This window comes from Garra rufa, chromosome 8 (genome assembly GCF_049309525.1).
Source record: "Garra rufa chromosome 8, GarRuf1.0, whole genome shotgun sequence".
NCBI classification, from domain to species: domain Eukaryota; kingdom Metazoa; phylum Chordata; class Actinopteri; order Cypriniformes; family Cyprinidae; genus Garra; species Garra rufa.
In genome coordinates this window covers 36,345,597-36,365,108 of record NC_133368.1, presented here as the reverse complement: position 1 = coordinate 36,365,108, position 19,512 = coordinate 36,345,597, and the positions used below count along the sequence as shown (strand labels likewise).

Genomic DNA, 19,512 nt, shown 5'->3' with positions numbered 1-19,512 from the left:
TGTAGCAATAGCCAAAAATACATAGTATGGGTCAAAATTATTGATTTTTCTTTTGTGCCAAAAATCATTAGGAAATTAAGTAAAGATCATGTTCCATGAAGATTTTTTGTAAAATTCCTACTATAAATATATCAAAATGTAATTTTTGATTAGTAATATGCATTGTTAAGAACTTCATTTGGACAACTTTAAAGGTGATTTTCTCAGTATTTTGATTTTTTTGCACACTCAGATTCCAGATTTTCAAATAGATGTAACTCGGCCAAATATTGTCCGATCCTAACAAACCATACATCAATAGAAAGCTTATTTATTGAGCTTTCATATTATGTATACATCTCAGTTTTGTAAAATTTAACCTTATGACTGGTTTTGTGGTCCAGAGTCACATATGAATTAATCCATTATGGAAAAAATTAAATGTATAGGGACTTGGTTCAGTCCATCAGTTGTTGATTGGATGGAGGCTAATCTGAAGAAGAGCTTGCAGTGGATTGTAAAAAGGGGCGGAGTTTAGCATCATCAAGTTATGACATTTTGATTATTTCAGATAATTTTGATTTAAGATTTAAGATCAGTAACATGCATTTGACAATTGTGACCCTGGACCACAAAACCAGTCTTAAAGGGATAGTTCACCCAAAAATGAAAATTAGCCCATTATTTACTCACCTTCCATATGACTTCCTTCTTTCAGACAAATCCAATTTGAGTTACATTAAAAATGATCCTAGCACTTCCAAGCTCTATCATGGCAATATGTTTCTCTTCAACAGTCCAAAACAAATCCAATAAAGTACATCCATCCATAATATAAAGCACCTTACACAGCTCCGTGGGGCAAATCGATAAGTTTTTGTAAGAAAAATATCCATATCTAAAATAATCACTTTAATCTAGCTTGCACTCACTGGTCATACCAAATGCTCTTCCAGGCACATGACACAGGACGTTGGCATTGTGCATGGGCCTGTGAGTCTCGTGAAAACCAGCGTTTGTTTACAGGAGCAAAGGATCACCAGTCCCCTCTTGATTTATATTTAAATCCTCTGACATGTTTCTTTACAAATCCTAGTTTTGTACTTCTAATTTGTGACAGTTGCTTTGTTTTGGTTTCACCACGGCGCATGCGCAACGACGATGTAATATGTCATCCACCCAGAGCGCAAATCTGTGTACAACAGTGAGGGCAAGCTAGATTAAAGTGATTATTATGCTTTAAATATGGATATTTTTCTTACAAAAATGCATTGATTCACTGCAGAAGGCCTTTATTCAGCCCCCGGAGCAGTGTGAGGCACTTTTTATAATAGATGGATGCACTTTATTGGACTTGTTTTGGACTGATGAAGAGAAACACCTCTCTATGCCATTCTAAAGCTGGGAAGTGCCAGGATAATTTTTAATATAACTCCATTTGGACTCGCCTGAAAGAAGGAAGTCATATACACCTAGGACGCCTGGAGGGTAGTAAATAATGGGCTAATTTTGGGTAAACTAACCCTTTAAGTAGCATGGGTATATTTGTAGCAATATCCAAAATACAAAATTACTTAATTTTCTTTTATGCCAAAAATTATTAGGATATTAAGTAAAGATCATACTCCATTAAGACATTTGGTAAATTTCCTATTGTAAATATATCAAAACTTAATTTTCTCAATGTTTTGACCCTCAGATTCCAGATTTTCAAAGAGTTGTATCTTGGCTAAATATTACCCTATCCTAACAAACCATACATCAATGGAAAGCTTATTTATTCAACTCTCAATTAAAAAAAATTGACCCTTATGACTGGTTTTGTGGTCCAGGGTCACAATTCTGTTATTACTTCCTCTCATGTTGTTCCAAACCTGTATGACTTACTTTATTCTGTGTAACACAAAATAGATATGTTTATTTATTTATTTTTTTAGATATGTTAGCAGTTTCGTTGTATAGAAAAACTTTCATTGTATCCACCTTATTATTCAATGCGGAAGTAAGCCTATGGGCGAGACTTCCGGTTCATTAGCCGCTATAGGGAAATTATGACAAGAATCCACGCCAGCTCTTACAGTAAAAATAAGGTGGACTGAAAAAAATACAAATGTCAGAATTTTCATTTTGGGACAAAGGTATGTTAGAAGTTTTATTGTACAGAAATCGCATCCGCGTCCAGGTATTTTTAGCTGCACAAAACATCTAATTTTGTTGCTTGATATTGCAAATTGGTGTGTCTTATGACATTATTTTAATGTATTAACTTAATTATGAACACACTGGTTTGTAGTGCAAACAGTTTTACTGTTTACAGCATGATGTAATTCTTTTTGTTATTTCCCTATAGTGGCTAATGAACCGGAAGTCTCACCTATAGGCTTACTTCCGTGTTAAAGAAGGTGAAGAAGAAAGGTGGACAGAAGTAAAAAAAAAAAAACATTTTTCATATTTTGGATGAAATACTCCTTAAACAAGGGTAATTGCATTATGCTAATTAATTATGTCATTTTTCTAACAAGCTGACCTACCTTAACATCAGTGCCATGTTCAGGATTCATCACACCACTGTACTGTCAGACAGAGAAAAAGATCTACATGCATTTAATAATCATTTAATCAAACAAATCTACAAAAGATTATTTAGAGATTGTTTGTTAGACAAACTGCAGACCTCAAGTCCACATCCCTGGATTTTGCATCTTAGGCTTGGACATTATTCAGCTGGTTTAGTCTAACCATTATAACCATGCTGTTTACCAGAAGAATTTGAATGGTAAAGACTCTTTACCAACATGGTCTTGCTGATTAAGCTAGTTAAGAAGCCTGATGGCACCAGCAGCGGCAGAGACAGCTTTCGTTTCCCCATCAGAATGATGGTCTCAACATCTCCAGACTTCCACAAACATCTGAGCTTTCTCAGATGACAGTCAGCATGGTGCTTATCTGTGAATGGGAGGATGAAATGCCACATTGTGCATCTTTCATAAATTCTTTTTCATGGTATTGATTTGAGCTTATTGTGCTGAGGCATTTTATTTCCCATGGGTCCCAAGCTATTAACTCTGATATGATCAGGAAAGATCCTCTTACTCAAATTCCCCTGTCACATCTCGGCTGGCAAGCTACATGCACGCTTGACCTCCGACAGATACAACATGGTTGTTGCCATGTAGATCGTGGTGTAACAAACACGTCTCATTACAGTCGCTGGAAGATCTACTTTGCATTGGATATACGGACGGACTGCAGGGTCAAAAATGATTTCACTCAGAAATTGCCAATAAATTTTACAAACAATTACAAAGAAATGGCAAATACACATTGAATAAAGGTGTCATTTTTAAGTAAACTAAAATTAGATTTTCTTATAAAACACTCTTTGTTTTATTTACAACTTCAGTGTTTTTACACTGCAAGATACAGTGTTAACATATTTCAAATAAACACCTTTTACTGCAAGCTACATAATTTGTGATCCTGAACCACAAAACCAGTTATAAGTAGCATGGGTATATTTGAAGCCAAAACCAAAAATACATTGTATGGGTTAAAATTTTTTAACTTTTTAAAGTTTTTCTTTTATGCCAAAAAATCATTAGGACATCAAGTAAAGATTATGTTCCATGAAGATATTTTGAACATTTAAAAAATAAGAACTTAATTTGGACAACTTTAAAGGTGATTTTCTCAATATTTAGATTTTTTGCACCCTCAGATTCCAGATTTTCAAATATTTGTATCTCGACCAAATATTATCCTATCCTAACAAACCATACATCAATGGAAATATTATTTATTCTGCATTTAGATAATGTACAAAACTCAATTTAATTGAGATTATAACTGGTATTGTGGTTCAGGGTCACATTTATGCATTGTCAGTCCCTGTTCTCACTATTAACTATTGTATATGATAAAGTGAATACATAGTGTGAGGCAGACTTTTTAAAGGTTATAGCCTTAACTTATTTTCTTCCTAAGAGCTACTAACACCCAGCTGTCCATACAGTCTTCAGTATGTTTCGAACAGACTTGCAAGTGCTAAACGGCTAGTCCAAAATGCTGCTGCCTGATCTGGATTGAAATTCTCACATGTTTCAGCTCTGCTCCGTCTCCCCACAAGCTTCAGGGGTGATGTTATAATTAAATGTAAAAAACATCATCTCGGACCAACAATGCAGCCAATTGTTCGGCTCTGTTATCAGCACACCGCGATAAAAACACACTCCTCAACCTGGCTGCTACAATCAGCTGTATCCAGAATAAAAAGCCACAAAGAGCTTGTTCGGGGTGGGATTGGAGAGGTGGAGGGCTCGGGGCAGTAGGTTTGTCAGAGCACTCTGTGGATTATTATGTTTCAAGGATAAAGTCAATTTAATACCATCAGCCTATGGGAAGAAAGCAGCAGAGGGAAAAGGAAGAGAAAAATGTGGTCTCATGCTTCAGGGTTTCAACACTCGGGACCTTTGGCTTTTAGCCATAATTTTGTTGATAATCAATTTTTCGTACATGTCTCGCTTCAGCGGTTTTAAACACATAAAAATGCACTGGACTGAAATAACTGCGGAGAAATTAAATTCAGGACCTGTATGTCACAGATCTGAGGTTTTATTAGTGCTCATTTGTATATGAACAGTCATTTTAAATGACGCAGAGAATGATGAAAGAGAATGAACACATATAAATGCATTTTTTTCTGAGGTTAAATGCAAACTACAGCAAGTGTAACAAGAGACAGGAGGAAGCCTGTTAGGGTTAACTACGCCTCATTATCTTCCCTACATGCATGCCTGTGCATAACACTCAAAACTGTCTGCCACTGGGGGTCGACCATTGCACTTAATTGGGGGTTTAAACCCTGAAGTAATCAGCATGGCTCAAAACAACACCAAATAGCCACCATTTTAAATATGAATTTAGAACGCATTGGTTTTGCGAACATAAGGGATTAATCTGAGTGAATGAGCAAGTTCAAACGCTGTTATGGCATTTGTCAGAGTAAGCCTGGACTTCCCACAGAAAGGTCTTGGGGTCTCCTTTCCCCTCCACTTTATTAACGAGCTGCCTAACTCTTGTAAGAACGAGTGCTGCTTGAAGAATCACGGCACACATATAGCTCAGCTGAAAGCAGGGACCGATTCACTGGCTGAATGATTAAATGGCCTGTTGCCAATAAAGACACAAATTTTACATCACAGCTCTTTGCTTTACTTTTTAAGGGGCCACATGGTCCGGGCCTTTCTCTCTTTCTCTCTCGAATGGCATCAAACTTAATAAAGCTGTTTATTTGCTAATAATGTGCCAAAAGCTAATCAAAGGTAGGAGAGGAGGATGAACTTTACCATCACACAATTACAAGCAGTAAGGCATAATTACATTTACGTTTTGCATAACTGGAAGCAGGATCCTGCCTGCTGTCTCTGCAGTCTGATTAAGGGGATGCAAATAATTCAGAGCAATTATTTCTTAAAGTGACAGTATGCAGCCACCTGCCTGCTTTTGACAATAACTGAATCTGATTGAATAAAAATATAGAAGAGCACAAACTGACATAGAAAGAGATAGAAATATTTACATGTGTTGTTGAGATATTTCCAAAAAGGCTATTTGTGTTTGTTTCTTGTCTTCGACTAGGACAATAACGTTATAAATTTTCATGCACATCGCCCCTGGCTTCAGATGTAAAATTGTTATCGACATTTCACTTGACGATTTATTTATTTCTTTACAACCCAGATATAGACTGTAATCCATCAACCTGTCCGACCTTAATTCGGTCACTTCCAGTGAAACCTTTTAGAGCTTAATTGTGATTTAATTGTGTCCGCTCGACCCTTAAAGTCATTCCAGAAAATAAGTGAACAAGATAAGAAATTATAAAAACATGCCTATGGAGAAACATTGTTTACTAAAACAAAGAATATACGAGGCGAGTAAGACATGATAAAATAATGACTGACTGAATTTATTCGTTTTCTAAACGCTGTGATTTTTTAGTAAGTGTTTATTTGTTTACGCTGTCTATTCTGCTGTTGTTACGGGGTATTTATACTGCAAAAAGCCCGTAAATGCATTCTTGCTTGGCCAATAAACTTCACCCAAACACAAGCGGCACCAGATCCACGAGGTAGCCTACGTTTCCCGATCGAATAGTCCAATTCTCTGTGTGTGTTAGAGAGAGAGAAAGAGAGAGAGAAAGAGAGAGAGGGAGAGAGAGGAAGAGAGAGAGATTGGAAATAAAATTCCTGCGCCTTTAAGAATTGTCTGCTACTAAACTTCAGCGACACTACTGAGGCAGAGTAAGAACACCCTGACTTGTCGATTTACTCACGTATATACAGCCTATATATGTATCGATCCCCTGGAGGCTGCTGTTGATTGTGAAGCGCACTTGGATAGGTGGTGTACTAACTAATTTTCAAACATCTGCACCAGCCACTTTGAAGTCCTGCAATCCGTTAAAGCGAGCTACATTTTTTAAAAGGCCTGCTAGAAGGTATCACAGCAGAAACGCTGAAAATATTAAGGCCTAGCCGTCTGCTCTAAGCTATAATAAAAACGACTGAGAAAGGAGTAATCCAACTTCATAAGCAGCGGTGTTTCAGCTTACTCTCGGAATCTCCCGGAATCAAAGGTGCACCTGACACACTTTATCCTTCCCTTGACGTGACCCTACAAATGAGTTTCCATCCGGCATCACTGCTTAAATATAGCCAACACTATTGCGCATAAAATAATAGCTGCCTTAGAAGAGTGACCACAGTTTGAATGATGAGAATGTGAATTACATTATTTTTTATCAGACAAAAAAATAAAAGAAATAGAAAATTTAAAATAACAACCACAAAAATTCGAATGGTCCTTTGGAAGAATAGTGGTTTCTTTTCTCTAAATGAGAAAAAAATGAACCACGAGGTCATGTGTATGAAATATATTCAAATATGGGGCTGCAGTTTTAAATGAGGATGGATTTAATAAATAAAGCGCTATCAAACACGTCATCTGTGAGGTTTACATGAGCGATTTCACACCACGGTGCTCAATATTCACAGGGGATCATAACATCCTTTTGATTCTGCCCTTTTTATTCTCGCCCTACACTGATCCGTGCATGCGATAATATCATAGCACCACATCCGAGTCTTATGCATTTTTAAAATAACCACACTAGAAATAAATGCTCATGATTATGTCATTGATGGATTTATTGATTTTATCTTACGCTTTAAGAATTGACTTCTAAGAATACTTAATATAAAAACGTTTTAATTCTTAAAATGCTAAGAGCATTTCAGTGCCCCGTTTTAGATAAATACTAAATTTTAAAGATAAATATATGCTTTGCATATTTTTACATACAACGTATTATTATGATCAGAGGTATGCCACAGTAAAATGACTTGCGTCGTGCAATTGTGACTCAATTAAACTAAATCAATTATTGCAAAGGCGTCAGGTCACTTGTGCTACAATCACACTAAATGTTTTCTTATCTTTAGTCATGGATGTAAAATATATAGTAAAAGTTGGAAAGGTTTTATATCTATTTGAATGTTTTAAATTTTGAGTAAAAACAATTTATGAATAAAATCACTTTTATCTAATATAATAAAAACATGTTGGACACAATTATAGCCAACTGGAATGCAAGCTGTAAGAAAGCGGCCAGTTTACGATATCATATCAATCAGTAATAGCCTATCTTAAAATATCATGATTAATATATAAAATATAATTTATTCATGCAATGTAAAATTCGGTATAAGAATACAATGAATGAATATTAAAATATAAATAAGCAGCCTACAATAAATTACTTTAAAAAAATGCTTATTTAGGCTACATATCATTACGACTATTAAGCTATATATGACAAACTAACTAAATGAAATACTCAAAAAATGACTGGAGATGAAAACATCGAAAAGTTGTCCACAAATTGGACGATCCCGTGCAAGTTACCGCCGTCTATTTTCGCTCGACTAGTTTCTCTAACTTCCATCATTAGGCTATATTCTCGATAGCCTCCGTCCGTGTTAACGTCAATATAGCAAAATGAACTGATAATGCCATGCTGCAATATTCATATCCTCTAATTGCGTCAGTGAAATTATCACAGAATTAATTAAACACGGTTCCCATTTCCAATTGACCACACGGCACTGTAGGAATCCTAATTAATTATAATTAAATTAAGGGGACTCCATCCAGTGCAGCATTGATTTGAGGAAAAGCCGCTGAAAGTTGAATTCAGAAGCGCCTGTAATGACTCCAGACATGATGGCGATGGGGGCCGGGCTGAGGTGGCCGTGTATAAATAGTGTGATCTGAAAAACACAGACATAACAGCAGGAGTGATCTAAACCTTCTACACGCAAACATATCGCCGAGTTCACTGTTGAGCAGACAAAAAGATTCGCGTTAGATACATTTTAAAGTGGATTTCTGTAATCAGCCATGGAAGAACTCACGGCGTTCGTGTCGAAATCCTTCGATCAGAAAAGCAAGGAGACCAGCAAAGAGAGCATCACGTACAGGGAAGTTTTGGAGAGTGGTTTAGCCCGAGCTAGAGAGCTGGGAAACTCGGAGACCAACCTTCAGGAGATTACAGAAACCAACAACAACCATTGTCCGGTACACCTTTACAAGGAGCACGTAGAGCTGGAAAAGGAGAAATTGAAGGAGTTTAACGTGACACGAGCTACTGACGGTGAGTTGCACTTACACGCAAAGTGTAATAATGTGTTTCGCTGCAGACGCGTTTCCAATTGCCCGAATGCGTTTTGACGTTGTTGAAATATCTATAAAATCTGAATGACTGTACATTGAGGTCATTTTCATAATCTTTAAAAGAGATTTCGATCGTCTTGAGAAGCTAACTAGCATGCGAGTGGAGAAATTCAAGCTGTATTCAGCTGATGCAATGGGCACTTGTTCGTTGTGCCGTTAAGAGAACTGTTTTCTTTCGTAAAAGAACAGAAATGCACTATAGGCAGTTTGAAGTAAGAGAATCACAATAAATGTATAAAAGGACAAGTCTGTACTCACATTTGACGAATCACAGTCAAAACAATAGGCCATTGTCAAATTTGAAAGGACGATCTATCAATTTATTCCTGAGCGTTCCTTAAATTGCCAGGAAATGAGTAAAGACACTTATTTTCTCTTTACGTACAACACTTGTGTAAATAAAGAGTAAAAAAAGACTCATTTAAAACAGAACCATATGGGTGATAACATTTTAAAAGTGAGATTTAATATAAAACGGGTTTGCTTCAGAAACTGTGAAGAAAGACGTTTAACGACAAACATGGCAGGCCTATGACAGATTGTTTTGGAATACAACTCCTAAATAATAATAATAATATTAATAATAATAATAAATTACATCTATAATTTACATTAAAAGCAAAACAAAGACAACTTAACAGAATTAATAAAGAAAATGATTGCAGTAAGACAAAGTTTTGCAAGCTTGCATTTGATTTCCAAAACTTCCAAATAATAGGCTAGTTTACTGCTCTGTAATGAAGACTCTGTTTTATATACATTTATGTTATATATATACGCAGAGCTGCATTACTTTCTTTGTAAACTTCTAATGTTTGCTAATATCTTATAGTAATCTCTTTATCCGTTTCCCTTAAATATAGGCCTACAAATCTGCGTAATTATACATATAAAAAATCGACAACATTTAGCCTACGTGTTTGTGTTAAAAGTCAATTTTAGGCCTATTTGTAAAGCGATTATTACAATGTAGTGTTGTTTCAAAGCAGCTGTAATTTCTCACTATTCAATCTTGGATTTCACCGAACAAAATTATTTTTTATTTTTAAGCTAAATTTAAAAAAGTGTTCTCTGTTGACATGTCGTATTAATTAGATTTATTTAGTTCCCGATGTTTGCTTCTCAGCCGCCATCTACAATCTTTTAAACACTTGTGTAATAAATGAACGCTTTAAAAGAAGTAGGCTACTGTTTTGATGTATTTATGTTGTATTTTCGCAGGAATTTACGACTGCAAAGACAAAAAGGAGGATGTGAAATCAGAGGACGAGGACGCACAGAGTAAACTGAAACAGAGACGGAGCAGGACAAATTTTACCTTAGAGCAGCTGAATGAACTGGAGCGCTTATTTGATGAGACGCATTACCCGGACGCCTTCATGCGGGAGGAGTTGAGTCAGAGGCTGGGGCTGTCAGAGGCCCGTGTGCAGGTGAGATCCCAATTCTTCCATACACTTAAAATTAATATTAATGTGTATTAAAAGTGCACGTTCTAAAAACAAATTTAAAAAGATAAAACTGGGAAATATTAAATATGACTACAATCAGACATTAATAATTTAAAAACAGATTAATTTTTAAACGAATGCACATTTTAGTAAAACTGCAAATACCGTTGGCAAATGAGGGTTCTGTGTCACTTATTTTTTTGTTTTACGTACATGTTCTCGAAATCGTTTAAAGCAGGCCTGTGTGAAAATACAACAGTAAAATACCTTGCTCTTTCAGCGTAGCATAATTGAGAAAAATAATGTCCAAGGAAATGATTCATAATGTTTATTGCTTTACATTTAATATAGTAGATCCTCTTCTATTATAGCGCTGCTGCATGTGTTTAGATGCCTAGAGGAATTTATGACGCTGATAACTTAATGTACATGTAAAACTAAATGGTTTTTGTTAGCAGTTTGTAAAGTTGGAAATAACAGGAAATCTATTTACGAAGCACTGTTAAGCCCTTCTTGTGAAGGCGTGTTTGTTATAGAGAAGTGAACTGGCAAGGGGAAAATAATCAAATAAATAATACAAATAGTAAGTGTGACTAGCGCTAGGCCTTCATTCCTCCTACACATTTGCTTAAGTAGGCTAAATTAAATTTGTATATGATACCATGCGCCTGAGCTGTTTAACATTTGGAGACGGTTGTTCTGTTCTCATACACAAAGCATTGCTGTTATCTTTCGATTTATGCGGGTTCAGTTTCAGTGGTGGGTGTGGATATGAAATAGCCTTTTAGTTCCTGCAGCAGCAGCTATATTCAAAGGAAAACTTGCTTATGTGCTGCAGAAAGATCTAACCACATCATTAAAATTAATGAAGAGATTGAACCGCTGCTGCAGGGGATACCTTCTTATGTCACTCACCTCATTTTCTCCAACCTTATCTTTGTAATATCTGCCATTGGCTTGATATACTGTTCCTATAAAAATGTATTAGGAATAATTCAATTGCGTCTTAACTCCTACAGTGACATAGGCCGTGTTACAAAATGTAATGGGAAAATAAGTAACATTGTTTGCCAGTGTGACAGCTTGCAAGCACGACATTTTTTAATGTTTCAGAGGCGGAGGCGAAATCAGATTAAAAGAGGAGAGCAAAAGAATAGGTCAGAGCTGTGATTTGATGCAAGCAAAAAATCCAGACTCTGTTAAAAACGCCTCCGTGTGATGCATCACAACGACATTTTATGACTCGTATCACATTTCGCAGAAAATTCAGAGTTAAACGCTATGGACGTGAGCTAGTCTGGTTGATATGGACCTGCTACTATACTGTTCTATAGAAGCCCCACGCCGACCAGCTGTCAAGAATCTAATTGAAAGTTATGAGACCTCAGTGAGGAGAAGGCAGTAATTCAATTACGACTAATATCTTTCGGTTTTTGGTGCAGGGCTAAATTAAATGTCATTATTCACTGTCTCTAATAAAAATCAAAAGGAAATCAGATTAGGGTATTTGTGAACCGCATCATTGAGTGGTCCTTAATGAAGAAATAACTGTCGAAACCAGTGTAGCTCACTTTCCCTATAGCATAGTGCTGGATAATTACAATCGATCAAAGATTGAAATATGATGCATTCATTGTGGCGCACTCAAAATCACACATCGATGAATAATAATAATAACAATAATAATGATAATAGATTTCACAATGAAAAATCAGTGTCTTACAAAAAAAAAAAAAAAAAAAACAGGTTGACAGACGTTTCTTTTAAAATTTTAATGAGCGAGTCTGAGAGTTGAAAAAGCAGCGCTAATAGTCTGATTTAACTGAACCGACCAAAGCGTGTAGTGATTGAAAACTGTAGGCATACAGTAAATTTACATTGTTCATTTAATATTTCCCACATTTCCCAACACATATGTGATGCAGCAAATGTATTTTATTGATTTTTTTTATATCAGGAAAAAAAGCAGAACAGGCCTAAATTTCAGCGATGTAAAATTGTCAGTTAGCTTTGAAAAAGCCTTGCAGGCCTTTATTGTTTCATTTAAAGAAAGAAAACAAGAAAACTAAAATGTATTAAATGGAGACAGCTAAAGAATACACACAGAATTAATTTGTGTATAAGATAAAAATTGCAATATTAATTATTAAGGAGATTTGTGGAACAATGAATAACAGAACTCGCTTTTCCAATTCAAAATGTCTCATAAAATAATAAACTAGACCGATTATGAGAGGCGACAAAAAACTGTTTTTTCTGTAATGTCGATTGCATGCACAAATTAAATATGACGAACTTGTTTGACAAATTTATGTAATTTAATCTGTAATATAAAAAAGTCGTAAATGGTGGTGAACACGACAAGAATAACCGTGTTATTTTTCTGTTTTAGGTATGGTTTCAGAACAGAAGAGCGAAATGCCGAAAACAGGAAAATCAAATGCACAAAGGTAAACTGATTAAGTTATTCTTTAATAATTATCCACTGTTAAGTGTAATATTGCATTTTATTGTTTTAAGCATTTTAAATCAAATTTATTACGGAACATTACCTAAGGCTGAGCGGAATTGGGTGTTTGTGAGGCAGCAGCATTTACGCCAACACACCATTTTTATAAATTATTACATTTTAAACTTAATGTAACTGGTGAAGTATCTGCGTAAAAATAATTATGACTAACTATGCTCATTTATTATTCTCCTCTATCCAGGTGTTATTTTGGGCACCGCGAGTCACCTGGACGCGTGCAGGGTCGCTCCTTACGTGAATATGGGCGCACTCAGAATGCCATTTCAACAGGTAGGAATAACGAAGTTATATATTATATTGTGTGTTCTGTGATGTGCAAATGTGCAGTTGAGTCGATTAAATAAACGCCTCGCTCCGCCATATTAACCGGCTAGTAGTAGCGGCCGAGAAATGTTTAGGCTTTGACAAACAATCTGATGTGACGCTAGTCTAGGTGCGTCTTGCGAAGGGCCCGAACCTTTCACCTCCGGGGCTCGATGAGAGACGAATGAGATAAGAGGGACCGAGAGACATTTCATCTGGTGGTGAAGAACTGTCTGCATCAGGCAGACGAGAGAGCAGCCATAATTAAGCTAATAGCACAGCTAGGGAAAGGCAGATAAAAGAGATTATGAAAGAGAGGAATAACGCACTGATGGTTATTGGCACTGAGCAGCATTGGCAGGGCCGAGGCGTGAGGACTGCATACTGAACACCACAAATGTCCACCACCTGTTGTTCTGACTGCCCCTGTAGAGGGGTTGCACAGTCCAATTTGACTGATTTGTGGAGACACTGGAGCAAGGGGCTGCTTTAATTTTTATGAGTATTTTCACAGAGAGTTAATTAAAATGAATGCAAGTGCCAAGCATCAAGTCAGGAGGCCTGTGGTTAGGAATTGTGAGCAGCAAAGAAACTCAGATGAGACATGCTGCATTCATACCTGATTATTTTCCAAAAATAACAGACTACCAGGTCTGACATTATTTATCCTCCTTTCAAAGTAATCTCCCTATGTTTCACATTCACGTGGAAAGCAGGAAAAAAGAAACATTGGTAAAACATTCTTTGCCAGTGTCAAAAACTTGTGCAGCTTGTCAGATGTTGTATTTTAGTTGGACTGCAAAATGTAAAGCTTTGAAATATTTATGATCTCTGTGCAGAGAAAGATACATGAGAAGAATACTAAAAAAGAAAATAAAAAATAAGTCACTTTTTAAGTTGGCGGATGTCTAATTTTCACCTCATCTTACTGAAATAATTGCTAAGAATCTGCAACCTGATATTTTATGCTGCCTGCTTACATCTTTTTTATTTTCCCCTAGGAGCCGTGCGAATAAATATTTATATATATGAGAATGAATATTTTGGGTGCGAAATTGTTTATTTATGCCATTGAATATATAATTAAGATTACATGATGTTGCAGCTTTTAACGGTTGTATGGAAAGAACCAGCGTGGATCAAACTAATATGCTTAGATTTGCAACTGATGGAAGTTCTCTGACTATTAAGCTGTCTGAGCGCATTGCATAATTCAGCTGGAGATCAGATGAAAAAGAACGCACCGAGCGAACGACTGTTTTCACTGAAAGCACACAGTTAGCAAAAACCTTCAGAGGGGTGTCCGAGCCTGAAACCGGATCCCCGACGCTCCTCGAGCTGACCCCGCGGCCGCTGACTAACTCTGTGTTTGTTTTTGCTCGCCCCGCAGGTCCAAGCTCAGCTACAGTTGGAGGGGGTCGGAACGCACTCCCATCCTCACCTGCACCCACACCTCGCGGCCCACGCTCCCTATCTGATGTTCCCGCCCCCGCCCTTTGGATTACCAATCGCGTCGCTGGCAGACTCGGCCTCTGCGGCGGCCGCCGTGGTAGCGGCTGCCAAGAGCAATAGCAAGAACTCCAGCATCGCTGACCTGCGACTCAAGGCAAGAAAACACGCCGAGGCGCTGGGACTCTGACCCCCATGGGCTTCTCTGCTGCTCTGAACTGATAATTGCTTCTAACACAAGACTAAGCCTGTGAACAGGCCGTGACACTCACAGTTAAAACAAAACAAAATAAAAACAAAAGAGAAAAAAAGGGGTGTAAGGGGAGAGAATGAGAGAGAGAGAAAAAAAAGTCACAAAAAACCAGCTGCCAAAACAAACCACTTGTAGAGAAAGGTAATTAAATACCAATGAATCACCTTTTACTTTTCGCCCAACAGGCAGGACTTCTTGGAGGCCACTGGCTCAGCCCTTTCCAGGCACAGATCACAGCCCCAGGACCGTACAAAAATGTCTGGATGTCTGTCTGAAAACCAGCGTTTAGGAGAGAAGACTTTTTAAAAAAAAAAAAGCAAAAGGCAGACACAGAGTGAGGCTAGAGGTTGTGTTTTTACGGACAGACACTGAAACTTTGGAATCTCAACCTCAAAGCAAAAAGAAAGAGACGGCCATATTTGCCTCCTACCACTGTGCCACTGCCTAGTGCACGTGCTCAATTGAAGGATAGACCTATTGGGGCTGGCCTCCATTGTAACTGACATACATCTATGTTGATCACTGCCATGATAACCCTCCACTACAATTCATATCTAAAGCCGTTATTTGCATTTTTGACTCTTTTTTTTTTCTTCTCTTCTTCTCATTGTTCATTCTGCTGTGGACAAAGACTGGAAACAGCAATAACATCAATGGTACAATCGCCTGGTTTTTAGTGGAATTCTTATGATTCTTTCTGTTTTGGGAGGTTGCTGTTTCCTTCCGGGCATGTGTATGGACTTTAGCTTTCATTCTCATATTTTGTGCTCTCTTTTTTATGTGATGTGTCCTGGAATAGAAGTGAACCTAGCTTTTGCACTTCAGGTCTTGTATTAAGGGGTTTACAATCCTTAATGCGAGACATACTACTTTTATCTAAGGGGGAAACACAATTTGGCTTTCTTTGGCTGAAATACATTGAAATGACTTGTTTTTCTTTTGTTCGTTTGTTTCGAAAAGGATAAACTGTAACTGCAACTTTGTGATTTAACATTTTAAGAAACATCAGTTTAACTGAAATGCAATTATGTGCAGTTAAGTGCAATACTGTAAATATAAAAAAGGTAATATAGCGGTTGATGTTTGCTAATTAAACAATGATTTTTTAAGTTGTCGGGTTTTGGGCACTGATGACGATGTGTTGAAAGTTCCTCGCCACAAACACATCTTTAAAAGCTGTGTGAAAGATAATTTGCTAACTTGTTTGCAACGTGCCATAACTCCCCGGTATTCAAATATAGTTTTGTACACATGCATTTAAAGAGATATTGATAGCATCTGAAAGCAGACGAAGAAAATTCTTTTGACACTGTACAAAACTGTTCTAGGTTTACGTCTGGTTTTTAACATACACAATAAATCCACCAAAGACAACAATTTGATCGCATTAACAGAGGTAGAATTATTTAACTTCAAGCTCTGAAATCATTTACAGTACGACATGCGTTTCAGCAACTGCATCCACAGTCCTTTTCCCCCCATTGAAACTACAGTTTCCTGAATTGAATACAATAAGCTTAACAGTATTATCTCCACGACCGTACTATGAAACAGATTTCCAGTTCAGACATCAATTGCCTTTGAACTACGCTAGTAGATCTTGGTCAGGTCTACCTCTAACAATAAACGCTACATTGTGGGCTGTTTTCATTGTTCACCATTACGGTTGTTTAGGAATGTTTCTGTTTCTTTAATTGACGTCATAGGTGCTTTTATTTATTATTTTATCTGAAAGTTTATAAATGTTAAATAGTCGAATTTCAAGTGTACATATTTACATGGCTTTGCATTTATTTTTATATATTTTTTAAATGTTAACATTTGCAACGGTTTTACGCAAACGTGTGACTGCAGTACATTTGTTTGACTAAAATGTAGCGTGTTTGAGTTTACAAACATTTCAGGGATGGTGGATGAAACCATAAGACTTTGTGTTGAGATTTTCTTGATGCTCCACGGAATTTGTTGTATCCCATCATATTGCATATGCAAGCATGCCCAAACATGATTCACCATTGAGTTTTCTTTTTGTTTCTGTTGTTTCACAAAGAAAAAAAAAGAATGTACATCTTGTACAAGTAATCTATCAATAAAAGTTATAAATATTTGTAATAGAGTTTGTAAAACTTTGTGGCCCTCTACAATTTTATGAATAAAGGTTGCTCTGGTTCAGACACGTTCGTATTTGTTAAAAATATTACTACAAGACTCTTTATAGAGGAGCCACAAGCTAAAGGTTCTTTCATATGAAATGAGAAGGCTTTTCTAGCATGATAACATAAAAGTCATTATCCGTACATCTAAACTAACATCACAGTCACATCTGACTTCACCAAGCCTTTTTTTGGATGCCTTGTTGCATCTGGAAACCCAAATCCAGATGTGTGTACACAAAGTAATTGCAGGCAACATAGTGGCTTTTTGTCTAAATCGCAAGGAGAAATTAGTCCAAATGGCGTCCTGTTGAGCAAGTACTCCCTAAAAGGTCGGAGCACGCTTAATTTGTAGCTTAACACTCATACATCAAGATGGAGTGATACAGGCCGAGGCTGATACCCGCACATTTAGGCAATGACCTCTGCCTGGGGTCTGCTGGATGAAGCTGAACATAACAGCATCCTTTTATGTGCTCTAATAATTGGCAACGTAGAACTGCCATCAATCAACCCACACCAAGTCATGGCTTCTTTTTCAACATGCACTAACACACAAAGGTATTTATATTGGCCGCAAGTCACAAATAAAGACAAGCAAGCAGCCTATGAAACCTTTTAATTAAAAGTAAACCAAACTAAACTTTTTTTTTTATTGAATCAGTGTTATTGCTCACATTAAATGTGACTTGAAGTTTATTGCAGTCGTATGGCTGACGATACTAAAGCTGATGTACCTTTTAGTTTCGATAATAAACAACGCTTATTGTAGCACTGGCATATAATGAAACAAACTTCAGACAATATCCAGTTTTGTACATTTGCGGTAGAGGCACTTACTGTAAGAACTCGTGAGAGTATTAGACGTCTTATGAAAAGCTGAACTATATTCTACATAGGACAATGAAATTATTTTGAAAAAGCAAAACCGTGGCTTATTCAAGCATCTTCCCTATTGAAGTTTCAAACTGTACTGTATGTCCATGCATAACTTACGTAAATACCGTTTCTCCCTGTAAGTGCAAGAAAGGAAATGTTTACCTTTTTAATCTTTTCAACAAGGCTCTAAAGAAGAAAGAAGATGTACGAGAGATGTTGGGAATTCCAGTTGGAAAAGTTCTAAGCGTCCACATCAGGTCTTCAGGAGCCCGAGTGCATTTTTAACTTTAAGATACGTAAACTTCAGTCTTTGACATCCTCTTTCATTAGCAATTGGCAAAATGAACAAGGAGCTGGGCTTCAGTGACTGGAAAACATTCATCTGTTCTTCTGCCGTAAACGTTCTCCTCCGATGCAAAATTAATGAGAGTGAATAAAGTAAGTAACCTGGAATCTCAAGAACTTTTTAAATATTTGAATGTTTACAATTCCATATTTGAAAAGGTGTGCTGAATTCAAGCACTGGAAAAACACAAGAAATGTTCCAGAGCTGGACTTTAGTTGTTTTGAACTATATGAACTCAATCGACAGTAGAGTTGCACGATTCTGAATAAAATAAGAATCATGATTTTTTTGCTCAGAATAAAGATCACGATTCTCTCACGATTCTGGAGAACTTTTTTATTTTAAAGATTTACCCCTGAACATTAGGTTATCAAACAACAGTAAAATAGCAGTGAAATAAGACAAAATAAACTTTGCTTTAAATTTAAAGAAATGTAATGAAAAATAATGTAATAATGTAAACAAAAAAATTAAACATTAAAAAAGAAACATACAAAGGTATTATGTCAGAGTAAAGCGATTTAATGATTCTTAGCTAGAAACAGTAGCCTATCAACATTTATGGCTGTCAACGTGCACTCTGTGGGATGCCCAAGTTTACTTCACCATTTTACAAATAAATCCTAATCTAATCACGACAACCTATATATCTTTGGAAAGGTCTAAGGCTCCTAAATAGATATGACATTTTTTTGTGTTACAAATTATGTAGGAAAATAATTTATGACAAGAGTTTCATAGATTAATTTATGACAAGAGTGCACCTCAAAAATCTCCTTCATAACAGGAGTTCTGACCTTTTTCACAAACAGACTTTCTTGTTGCCTTTTTTCCCTATTACACATTAGAAATAATAAGAAATGATATATCAGATGAAAACTTAAAATTTCAAAATTCATCCTTTGGAATGCCAAAATCAATTTAAAATTTAAAATCAGACATTGAATTAACATGGAAAATGTACATCAAAATCATATTACTAAATGTTCTTGTCCATGAATGATAAAGATTTAAGATTCAATTCTTCATTTTCACATCTCTGTTCAAAAATGGGAGTAACAGTTAAGGGGTTAATGGATCGTCATGCTCATATATGGTTCCATTGCTCTGCTGGTCCATAAATCTGGCACGATCAAAGTACTCCTCTTTCAATATTCAAAGTGCTAATAGAGACCGTATTTTTCCAAGCATGATACAGAGCTATCTACACAACTTATAGCCCACATACTAATAACAGCCTAGATATTTTATGTAGCTTAATTTGCGTGCATTGGGGAGTCGCTCTCTAAATGCAGGGTATGAAAATTGCTTTCGCGGTATCGTTAAAACAAAACCAAAAGTAAAACATTGGTTTTACTTTTGGTTTTGTTTTAACGATC

At 36.4% G+C, this 19,512-nt stretch overlaps 1 protein-coding gene across 1 annotated transcript; it reads left to right on the top strand.

The window, feature by feature from the left end:
• Positions 1 to 8,344: 8,344 nt before the first annotated feature.
• On the top strand, positions 8,345 to 16,862 carry shox (shox homeobox). Its single transcript, XM_073846113.1, has 6 exons — positions 8,345 to 8,692; positions 9,994 to 10,202; positions 12,613 to 12,670; positions 12,932 to 13,020; positions 14,444 to 14,659; positions 14,941 to 16,862. Exons 1-6 carry the CDS (start codon positions 8,440 to 8,442, stop codon positions 15,028 to 15,030), a joined length of 915 nt encoding a protein of 304 aa, XP_073702214.1. The 5' UTR covers positions 8,345 to 8,439; the 3' UTR covers positions 15,031 to 16,862.
• The last annotated feature ends 2,650 nt before the right edge of the window (positions 16,863 to 19,512 follow it).

Bases quoted from the DNA above. Each gene is read 5' to 3' on its own strand.
- shox (XM_073846113.1), top strand. From the start codon at position 8,440: ATGGAAGAACTCACGGCGTTCGTGTCGAAATCCTTCGATCAGAAAAGC. The intron at 12,671-12,931 runs GTAAACTGATTA...TCCTCTATCCAG, and splicing joins GGAAAATCAAATGCACAAAG to GTGTTATTTTGGGCACCGCG. The intron at 13,021-14,443 runs GTAGGAATAACG...CTCGCCCCGCAG, and splicing joins TCAGAATGCCATTTCAACAG to GTCCAAGCTCAGCTACAGTT.